The sequence below is a fragment of the Rhodnius prolixus genome, unplaced genomic scaffold (genome assembly GCF_049639745.1).
Source record: "Rhodnius prolixus isolate KJV_2025 unplaced genomic scaffold, Rpr scaffold_2, whole genome shotgun sequence".
In the NCBI taxonomy this organism is placed as follows: domain Eukaryota; kingdom Metazoa; phylum Arthropoda; class Insecta; order Hemiptera; family Reduviidae; genus Rhodnius; species Rhodnius prolixus.
In genome coordinates this window covers 13,956,423-13,968,172 of record NW_027411592.1, presented here as the reverse complement: position 1 = coordinate 13,968,172, position 11,750 = coordinate 13,956,423, and the positions used below count along the sequence as shown (strand labels likewise).

The 11,750-nt window shown below is 30.3% G+C and overlaps 1 protein-coding gene and 1 long non-coding RNA gene across 10 annotated transcripts in view; one reads left to right on the top strand and one right to left on the bottom strand.

Annotated features, from left to right (window-relative positions):
• Positions 1–906: 906 nt before the first annotated feature.
• On the top strand, positions 907–3,928 carry LOC141449022 (uncharacterized). Of its 6 annotated transcripts, none has more exons than XR_012455294.1 (5): positions 907–1,060; positions 1,866–2,003; positions 2,132–2,279; positions 2,815–3,080; positions 3,653–3,928. It is a non-coding gene; the product is annotated as an uncharacterized lncRNA (long non-coding RNA). The 6 variants fall into 6 exon arrangements; XR_012455293.1 differs by having other exon boundaries at positions 1,866–1,987; positions 3,653–3,908; XR_012455295.1 differs by having other exon boundaries at positions 914–1,060; positions 1,816–1,987; positions 3,653–3,923.
• Positions 3,929–9,322: 5,394 nt separating this feature from the next.
• The window catches only part of LOC141449021 (uncharacterized), a 72,655-nt gene continuing 70,227 nt past the window's right edge, over positions 9,323–11,750 (bottom strand). For all 4 annotated transcript variants that reach the window (XM_074118018.1, XM_074118019.1, XM_074118017.1 and 1 more), the window contains one exon: positions 9,323–11,169. In XM_074118018.1, the coding sequence (XP_073974119.1) occupies positions 10,230–11,144 (915 nt within the window). In that variant the 5' untranslated portion in view covers positions 11,145–11,169 and the 3' untranslated portion in view covers positions 9,323–10,229. The remainder of the gene's footprint in view (positions 11,170–11,750) is intronic.

Genomic DNA, 11,750 nt, shown 5'->3' with positions numbered 1-11,750 from the left:
TCTACGGCACTTTTGTGAACTAATTTTCTTCTCAAATTAAATCTTTCTTAATAGTTCTAACAAACGTCGCTAGATAGCATGGACATGCACTTTTCTAGCATATTCATCCATTTAATTAAAATTATTTTTTTACTCATATAACTAAATCTTTAGTTTATTAAACAGGGAGTTTTATGCTTAAATTTTGATTTACCGTTCTTTTTTTCATTTTTTAAAAGATAGGTGCAACTACTCTTCGATTGATTATACCACATTATGGTTCTTTTAGACATGTATTTTAGGATTGGCCTTCATTTCGGTTCGATCAATGTCTAATATAGTATGTCTTTTACTTTTGCGAACAGAGTTTGAAGGAGTCTTCAAGTAAAAGGTAGATGTTTTCTAGTTGGTTGTTAGATGTGGATTATTGACGATTTCATACCGTACGGATTTGTAATAAAATCTGGTCTTTAAATTTCTCTTTTGCTGAGGAACCTGAATCTGAAATAAAGTAGACTAATGCCATGCTGGAATGGAAATATCGTTGGAGCACTTTGTAGAAAATGGTGAGCAAAATGGAACCCAAATCTATTTCTTATTGGATGGTCATAACAAATACATTCTAATCTAGTTCTCCATCCCCAACATCATTCCCCAAAGTAGCCTATTGGTTTTTAACCAGTATTGCCTGATGAAGGTTTAAAATACAGATTTTTTATCATACAATTGCTAGCACAGAAAAGAATTACTTTCCTGAACTAAATCAGTTTGGATTTAAAATTGCAGTTGTAAATAGGTTAATAATTTATCATTGGAGCTAAGAGGCAGTTTTTGTAATTCTTCTTTTTAGAAATTAAGAATTTAAACACCTTCAGCATCAACGATTGTTCATAATTTATTTTGTGGATATTTATTTCCACATGTGATCAATCATCTGAGAAATTAATGACATATGACCGAGACAAGAATCATGCACCTAAATTAAAGATTTTGATATATCTTTTTACAATCAAAAATTATATTATGTGATCTGTACGTGAGTTTACAAGGTTATCGTCTAGATTCAAATAAACATGAACAAGTGAGATAAACGATCGTTTTTTTAATAGTGTTGCTGACTTAAGCAACAGCTCATTATACATGTTTGTAACAATAGATCACTTAAATAAGTACTTAATGTCAAACATTTTCTCGAGGTTTATTATTTGCAGCAACATCTTCCTTTTTGTTTATCAGTTCTAGAAAACACTAGTGACTAAAAAATGTCTCAATTCTACAAAAATCTCGTGTATTCGTTTCCTTGGTAATGTTATATTATCATCTCCAATGGCTATTTTCCAATATGAACGTATACTTCCACCCAGATGTTTTAGGTTTTTATTTCTAGCCAAATCAATAACAGGGACCATATTTTTAAATAGTAGTTCCCGTTCGATACAATTTATATCACTTGGAGTTGCCTCAGTGATCTTTGCAGCTGCAGCTATCTTAATATTGGTGCTAGTAAACATATTTTTAGAGAACCATGCACTCTGCACAATTTTGTTATGATATTTGTGTTGATATGTGGTATTATGCTAGTGACTCAACCTTCGATTTCCATAAAGGTGAAGATAAAGAATCCAACAATTATTCTCTGGGTATTATTTAAGCTAATCCTGGCAGCTCTGTCAGAGTCTGCTGACAAAATTATATTGAGCAAATTGAATTCATTTCATTTTTCAATCTTAAAGAACAACAATGGTATTTTATTACTTTTTCAAACTACTTTTTTTCTGATTATTAATTCTTCTAAAGAAACCTCTTTTACCATTTCCACACCACATGTATTTTTAGCTTCTAGAGGAAGAATAAACACCCATCCAGCTTATGATGGATTGTTCAAGGTGAGCCGGAAGTTGAGAATCTTTGGTCGGAGTAGGATGAAGTGGAGGAAGAAAAGCGTTTTCCCTTAAGGTCGTTTCTGGATTGGTTCAGACTGCTGTGAACCTTTGTGGCCCTTTTGGAAGTAATATTACTTACGAGTAAACAAAAAACATTTTGCATTGCATAAAAATATATTATATTTACTTTCAAATAATATTTGAATAACGTTTTTACCATTTTTGTAGTTAATAATTGAATAACATTGTCTCTTTTTTTTTTTTTTAAGGAATGGCATCTTAGGAAAAACCATAATGTTTTTTGTTTTCGAAATATCCATACGTTGATGGATTTTTGGTATGAATTACTGCTCTTCACTGCCTTTACAATGGCAAAGAAAAAGAGAGGCTGTCTGCTGGCTGTCAGTCAGACCCAGAGTAAGAAACTTGTATTTAATATTATCCATTAAAACAGGTAAAACAGGTCATGTGTCAGCCTTCTTAGTGCACACCCGCCTTCATTGCTTTCTCACTACAGCTAAAATCGTGAAGAAGGTAGCCCCTAGCTGGAGAAAAGTCTGCACGCTCCTACCAGGCATCTCCAAGCTTCCAAATCCATCGCGCGATCCTTCCATTTATAAAGAATTCTTTCCCATTCGTTAAGATTTCGGCACTTTCTGATGCAATGTCGTTTCTTAAAAACTTTATAGAAAACTTCAGCTGTTTTCTTTAATAATTGGAACATTATTATTAAAATATTCCTACATTCAACTCTATACATAAATTTAATTTGGAAATACCACAAAATGAAAATGCAGGTTTGCTTTGACTATCAAATTAAACCATTCACAAATATGAAATCTTTCTGTATAGTATCCTCTTGATAACTTAATTTCCAACAAGAACATTCCTATTTAGAATCTGAAAATAAGTATCTTAAAGAAAATTTTATACTTCATGCTTTCTTTAACAGGGCTCAGAAAAATGCAAAAGCAAAACATATCAACAACACATTAAGCAAAATGAACATTTTCCAATCAAGATTCAATATCAGTTGCAATAGGTCAGTGTTTTATTATTTAAAACAAATAATTAAAACTATCTGGGGATAAACATGAGGTGTTATTGATTACACTGAAATTGACAACGATAAAAATAATTCTTTGCCATTAAATCTTTCAAATATGAGAATAATATATTCAAAAATTGTTCATCCGCAGAAGCCTTTTTAAAAGACAGGTAATTTCTTATGAAGAAACAAAATTAGAATTAATTTCGAGCTAATTTAAGAAATGTTTCTGTACTCAGCTTGTAATATAAGAGAAGTATTAAATTAATTTAATGGAATGACATCCTCAAATATAAAAATTAAATGAAGCATGTTTCTTTGAATTCAGTTTTAAATTAAATCAATTTTTAGACATTTACAAAATTTAATCTTCTAGACAATTTTCACCTCCTAATATTAGTTTCAATTCCTCTTCTTCGCTCTTTAAATGCAACAAAATATTTCTTGAGGCTTCAAAGAGTATTGACTCATCCTTGTAGCTATCGATAAAAGAATTACATGTCGCTCTTACTGGGAATTTGATTCGTAGAGATGTCTTTACTTCAGTCAAACAAAATGACTTCTAACAATTATTATAATTAGTAGGCTCCCAAAAAATCTAGCTTCAAACAAATCTGATACATTATAATTTTACATTAAATATTGCTTAAAATTATTAACAGCGTTTGCATTAAATTAATAAAAGCAGATTTATTTATTGAATAAAATGCGACTAACGTTTGCTTTAAAATAAATTTTATAGATGACAGAAAGAGATGCATTGGATTACCTATGTTTTTTTAATATATGTCAGCATATTCATTATCCTCACAGCGATTGTATTTTTGGTTCTGATAATAATGTATGATAGAATGGGAAGAAACTTCAGTAACTCTAACAGAAGAGGACATTACAATCCTTAATATCAATTATATGGATCTCACTTACAATAATGAAAACATATTTTAACATTTTTTATCTATCATTTAATACTATCAGTTATTACTTGACTTTATTTAGCTCAGCAGATTTATATTGAAAATTATTTGGAGATGGAAATTTTCGATCAACGTTAATTTTTTTACACTTATAATTTAAAGTAATAATTGTTTTTACACAACTTCTACTAAATATTGATTTTAGCGAATTATGTTGATTATGAGTTATTTATGTATTTTATAATAGACCATTCAATGATATACTAAGTTCTCATTTATTTGAGATTATTTTTTTAATGCCAATTTTGTAAAAAGTACCTGTGCGCCTTAACCCTAAGTAATGTGTAATAACATTGCACTAATTAATCCGGTGGTATTAATATAAATATTCAAGTTAATAAATTAATATTAATATTTAAGTGGCAATGTGCAGTTAAAAATCAGTCATTTTTTATTGTTAAACTAAACCAAAACCACTAAGACTAATTTCATTACATTTTGTGCAGTAACTGTTTTCTATAAGCTATAATTTCTGGCTAAAACTTGATCAAGAAAATTTATTTAATAAAAGTTACAAAGTGTGGGTAATTTGGACTTTCCTCTAAAGTGTCATTTCAGTGAATAGTACTCTAGATTTTCGTAATAAGTGGAAATCAAATATATTGCAAGACTTTAGACTTAAGAAAAAATCGTAGATTCTTTGATTATGATTCCTCACTGATATTTTTTTAGTATACTTAGCTCAAATAAAGACTTCTTTCCATTAAAATAGAATTTTTGGAGATATACATATGTGTTATAAAATTTTGAGTGTTTTTCACAAAACCACCTGTTTTAATAGACATAAGTGAACAAACATTTAGGGAATTACATTGGAACCAACTAACATTTGGTAAAAATTAGAAGTTTAGCAGAAATGAATAATTTAGAACCTTGGAAGAGTCATTTGAATTAGCACGCCAGTTTTTTGTTTATTTAATTTTTATTAAGCCCAACTTATAGCTCAACATACAAAATTAACGCCACTGCCTGGATTTTGCTTAACAAAAACGTCTAACTCTAAAACGTTTACACTCTACCCTTCCAATATATAAAACGTCTAGGTTGAAGTTCAGAAAATCTGTTAAATAACTTTAATAGTTAAGGTAATCTATTTGTTATTCAATTTATTACTTTAGCAGATCAAGAATTTCTGACGATTTTAATTTTGCATCTTAGAACATCAAAGATCATTAGGCACTGTTTCATTAGTATTTTAAATGACCAAATGGCTGGTTCGTTGAAGTAATAAAGATTATTAGCTGACAGGGTAACATTTATTTCTTTCTATACACAATTTTATTTTTCTGCAAAAATTTATTTTAGGTGCTCAGCACTCTTTTTATTTGTTATAGAACAGCAGTTTGTTTGTTTTTTTTAATCTTAGCAGAAGTATTCTTCTTCTTTTATAGGTTAGTTTTCTCTTTATAGGCTTCTTCTTTCTTTTTCTTCTTCTGTATAGGCTTACTCCAGTAATTTACATTATTTTATAAATTTAGTTTATATGCTAAATATTTTTGTTTTTGTATTAACATTTATGTGGCCACAGCTTCGGCTGATCTAGATATTATGTATTTGTATGTATAATGCTTAATAAATAGCTATTATTATTATTATTATTATTGACATTTATACTGGCCATAGTTACACTCCTCTATTGATAACTTTGTGTTGAGAAGTTGGCTACATATATAATAAAATGTCAATGCCAAAACAAAACAAAAAATGTAACAAAACAAAGAGATGCACTTACATGTAGTTAGATATGCGGAGAAGTTATTTGCACAAATATTTGTTAAAAGACAAAACGTTTTTGGTTGTATAGAGTAAAAAGAAATTAGTACAATAATAATAAAAAATCTATTCAGTGAATCAGTGAACATCTATGTATTTTTCAGTGAATATTGGTAGTTGTTTAGTGTTGTACTTTTCCATAAATATATGTAGCTTATTTAGCAGTACTTTACTGTTGACTTGCCAACATTTTGATATTACTTCTCGGGACATTGCGCCTGGATTCTTCAGTTATTTCAAAATATGTTTTCAGTTAAGATAAATCTGTACAATTACGATAAAATAAAATTTAGAAATTAATTGGACTAGCTGTAAAAATGATAAACCAAAAATTGTAATAAATGTTCCTTCTTCTTCTTCTTCAGCAGCGACTCATTTTCTAAGCTCAGCGCCCATAAGAAGACAAATTTTCAAGTCTATATTTTATTCTGTTTCTAAAATAAAATAATTAATTAATAAAAGGGTAAAAATAAGTTGTTTTTCTAAATACATCTTTTTTGTATATATTATTATTACCGACAATTTTTAGTACAACTTACACAAATATTGTAACGAGAAAGTAAGAAACGTGCACAAAAAATTTCTAATACAATAATTAATATACATATATCTTTATTATTTCGACACAAATATTTTAAAAATAATAATAGTAAAAAGAACATAACTTAGGAGTTCAAATTTACAATTAAGTTATTTTATTTTTATTTTACTTCCTCATATTTTTTTTTTAATAATAATAACTATTATTATGAGAGCGCAGAGTATTTTAAAAATTAGATTAATTATTAGTATTGATAATGCCGTGTTTGGTTTATTGTAGGAACTCTGGACCTAAGTATAAATGTGCAGTATTTTTGTTTATACTAAGTAAGAAAACATCAAATAAACAAAATACTACATGTCCTCCTTAAAAATATAGTAAACGCAACAAATATGTAGCCTCAGTTTTATATATATAGAGATTTTTATAAATATAAACAAAATGCAATAATTATAAGTTATACATATATATATTTATTTATTTTAAATACAACATTATTACATCTACAATTTTGAGGATTACAACCTCAGAAATAAATTACATTTATGGAACTTTTATTACAAACAATATAATGGTGATTTTGAATCACTTTGAAACAAAACAATACAAAATGGGAAATTTGAATTTGTACTGAATTTTGTGTGATAAGATACCAATACATTTATTCCATTTTAAGATGCGGAGATTTTTAACAAGGCAATGCGGTCTATGGAATTTTTAAGGTTCTGAAACATCGTGACAGTGCAAAGTGCAGTCCAGAGACTGAACAAGTTTGTTACTTGCCTAGATTTATTGTGGTGTTACATCAATAAGGTAGGCAGTACGGCCATTTGGATGATCTAGGAATCCTAAAGGGCCGATGTGGACTGTGAAAACACATGCTTTGCATAGGACTGACTATGCAGATTGACTATGTTGGTTTATCGTGGAAAAAAGAAAGTTGCATCGCGAGTTTTGTATGAGTGCATCAAACCAGGGGACTCTTCACTAGAATTCTTTTTAATTAATTAGGTTTAATTAATCAGAAAAAAAAGAAAAAAAGTGCTTTAACTGTGAATGCCACTATAGACCCTTTAGTTCGTGCCAACCCCAGGAAAGAGCTTGCAAAAGAGATTTCTAACGGTGAACCGATAAAAAGTAATTCGACTAACAGATTTGGTAATATTGTTCCTGCTCCATATTAAAGAATGAAATACGGATTCAAAGACAGCCCTTATCACTCTTTCTACAAAGTTGATGAGAACAAGAACACGGTTACGGACAAGGTTTCCGAGTAAGCACTCCATATTTAACGAACCATTTAAAGGCCACGCTTCTACACTCTACAAAGTGGACGATTGCCTTTATCCATATTAAAGCCATGGTTCCTTAGAAGGCAACACCATGTAAGCTTTGAGAGTGTGCCATTATACATTACTCCTCACTTCCTGAGCTGATACAATTGCCTGGTGATGACACTGAACAGATTTCAAATTCTGGAAAAAAATATTTGAATCATTTTTTTACTTAAAATTTGTCAAGAAAACAAAAAACTATAGAAACAAATGCACTGGCCATTTTTCCATTCTATTATTTCATGCAAAGAAAAAATAGTTCTTCAGTTGAGAAGATTACTGCTCTAAAATATTTATTAACTTGCATTTAGATTGTTCACATTTTATTTTTTATACTATTTGAAAGGTATTGGTAACTGATGTGTTTAAAAAATATTTTATTTATATCTCTGGAAAGAAAAATAGTCTAAAAGATGATTATACACAAAAGCATATTAACTAAATGAGGCACTTTCAGTACACACAAATTATTTACAAAAAAATATATATATTTTTCTCTTTATTATAATTAAATAAATTCACTATTAATTATAATAAATTTATTTGCTGCAATTGCATTTAATCCGTATATTGATCATATTAAAATATTTTTAACTTAATTGTGATGGAAATTTAAGACAAGCAGATTAATTTTAAGATTAAATTAGTTTTGAGAATATTAAATTTTTAGAGTTTTTACTAAAATTGTCCAGATTATCTCTGCTGTCTATAATATAAGACGCAATTTTATTTCTTAAAATATATACCAATTGATTTTTAAAACAATATGGAAGCTCTATTAATAGAACCTTAATTTAAATCTTGAATTGGTAATAAGTTTAAATCAATGCAAGTGTATTTATTATTACAGAATATGTAAAAGAATGTTTAAATCAATGTAAATTTATTATAAAAACTAATGTATCTTCAATTAAATTTTAGATTTGTCCCACTTTCGTTCAATAAAAGAGGATGACCATAAAATACTAATTCTAATCTGAAAAATTAATAAACATTTAGTACTTGCATTTTGTTACATTTACAAAAGCTGATTTCTACATTCAGTTGATGCATACATAATTAATGCACAGAGAAACATGACACTTTTTTTTCTCGGCGATGTGTACATATTGTTGTAAAAGAAAGAAAAACTAGAATTGTTAGTCTTCGCCAAGCTCTCACAGATTTATAAACAAAGCACTTTGTGTTTATGCCGCGCAGTATTATTGGAAAAGGCTATTTAATTTTCTAAATAATTTGGAATACTATTGCTTAACTATCTACACTGTTAAAGATTAACTTTTCGATCAGCATTCCTTATACCTAACGTAGGTAGCTGAACAGTTTCCATACCAAAGTACGGCTAAAATCAATACTTTAGGAAACAATTTGCTACAATTACTTTAAAAGTAGAAGTGACCAATTCGATTCAGCCAAAAGAACATAGCAACACCTGCTTTAAAAATTAAGCGCAAATTTAAATGGAACAAAAGTTTTTTTGTTTTCAACTGGTTAGCTTCTAATAGCCCTTATTCGTGACATTGCCTGAATTTAAACAAATTTTCGGACTAGATAACAAATGATAAAATGCGTACCTTATTTTATTCTAGTACAGAAGACTCATTTAGTTGCGATATTCTAATGAGCTGAATCAAACAGTCGTTCAGTTTTATCAGTTCCTTTACAAATTTCTGAACATATTTGACAACCAAAAGTGAACTTGACAAAACTCTTCAGACATTTAGTAAAAGTAGCTCATCTGTTTACGACACTTATTTTGTGAGATTTCCATCTTTTTTCGACTAACATGAGAAGAGAAATAAATTTCAGTTGTCTTCAAACAACAAAAGTTTTGAAAAATAAACGCATATTCTAAACGTGACTGTTAGATAACGCATTAGGCCTATCATTTCTAGCATGCCATACTTCAACTAATTGTTGCCATGAAGCAGCGTGGTTCATTCTCTCTTTACTAAAACTGCAATAAATTAAGCTTAGCATACATACATATATTACATACGGTACCCTAGGTTAAATTAAGCCCAGAAATGCAATTTTACAGGAGCGCCAGGTAACTATGTTTTTGTAAATAATAAAACGACTTCTTGCCTTACAAAAACTCTGACCTGTCATAAGTAAAGGCAACAGAAAGAGGATAAGATTTAAAATCAAATGGTTAGTAAAAAAAAACGATATTTTGATTTGAACAGTTTTTCTCTCTAGGGTGCGGGTATGCTAGGCAATTAAATGCAAATCAAATTAACTATTTTTTTTTCTATATCATGATATGAGTTACCATATGGTAAATTGAAATTAATATGATTAAAAGGCCAATTTGACAACAGTCACCACTGAAGTATGTTTTGGTAAGGAGGCCTACTTAAAGAGACTAGAACGGTTTTTTGAATGCAAAAGCAGCTCTAAATACGATCAAGATTAAGAACATGTGCAAAAAATAATATATTTACAAATACCGGTACGAAACGCGTACAATTACACATATATTATATATATATTATAAATAATACTCAAAGGGTGCACAATTAAACTTTGGCAAATATAAATATGTTCACATAATATAGTTAATTACAAAGTCTCTGTGATTCAACCATAAATAAAACAATTAGCAGAGAGGCGTGCCACGGTTTTTATTATTTTTTTTAGTTAAAAAAATTTATATAAAATTAATGCAGTACAAAAAAAAAGAAAAAAGAATCAGTTTTGCCAAGCAGGTCTGGCTTCCCTGTGGCCGCGGTATGCACTCTGCCTAGGTGGGTAATAGGCTGGAGGCGGCTGCCACAGTCTGTGTTCCCAACTGTGTGGCCACCAGTATGGCGACTGTGGTTGCGAGTCCGGAAATCTTACTAAAGGAGATGAAGGTCGCCTATTATGGTTACTTTCTGGAAATATAATCGTAGTTTTTAAAGGCGGCAATATTGTAGCTGGCGTTGTAATTGTGTAAGTCGTAGTTTCTTCACAATCATCGCATACAGTTGTACTTGTTGTTGGTTCGGATATAGGTACATTTGTAGTGGAAGCAGGCATGGTATTCATTATTGTTGTTGAAGTTTGCTCAGTAACTACTGTTGTTGGCTGTTCTGTTGTATTTGCCACTACAATTAAAAATGGAGCATCTGTGGTGGTTTCTTCAGCAGTTGTTGTAGATAAAATAGTTGTTGATAACGCTTGTTGTTCTGTAACTGTTGAAGATGTAGGCAGTTCTGTAGTAGTTGTAGTGGTAGGCGGCTCAGTGGCCAGAGGTATTGGTAACCGGAATGGTCCAGTGTTAGGTTTACTATTTGGTTCAGGCGGTCCGTACATTGAATTCAGCTTGTGTAAAAAGAAATCCCATTGTGCCGATGGATTTACTTTTACAACTTTCACACATCTTCCTAAGGAATCTTGCCTGTATCCCTCTGAACAAGATGTAAACGTTGGCGCCAGAAAGACTGATTTGGGTGTGATCCTTCTGACGGAGACTTGAGCTCCTGTCTGTGGCTGAGAGGAAGGTGACTCCTGCACCAACAGCCAAGCCAGGTCCGCACTCTCCAGAGAGCCGCCTCCAGTTCCGCCTCGCACACCCAGCACTGCCGCCGTCATCACACACACCCACGCCTCCCATATCCTCATCCCACATCACAACTCCATACAACTCCTGCAACAAATAAAATGGAAATTAGTTACACATTTGACAAGAATAGTGATAAAGTACTTTTAAATACTTCAGCTTAAACGTCACGTTCGTTCGACCGAAAACTTCTGAGGCATTATGGGTATTTTTGACTTAATTTTAAATTGTTTAAACATAAACTATTAAATACATATATGGCACTTGAAAGAGTGACTAAAAAACCAAAACAATCCTTCGATCTAACGAACAGTCATGATTTCATTTCCTGAGTTGAAAGAAGAAACACAGAGAAGACCATCACAGAACCAGAGCAATGTTCATCCTTATCCCTGGGCCTTAAAAGAAATGAAAACTTTGTCTTCTGAATCGCGACGGTGTTTATCAAAATTCAAAGAATAAAAGAAGAAGAAATCCAAAATAAAAATTATTTAAGTAAACAAAAAATAGACATTTGAGCAAATAAATTACTCTTACTGCACTCAATATTTAAGATGAAACTTTTAAAGTAAATAAACCTGATACAAACATTGCACATACAAACAATAAACTGCTTTGAAATAAATCAGTCAATCGCTGATAATTGTCGAAAAAGATTTTTTAGAAAT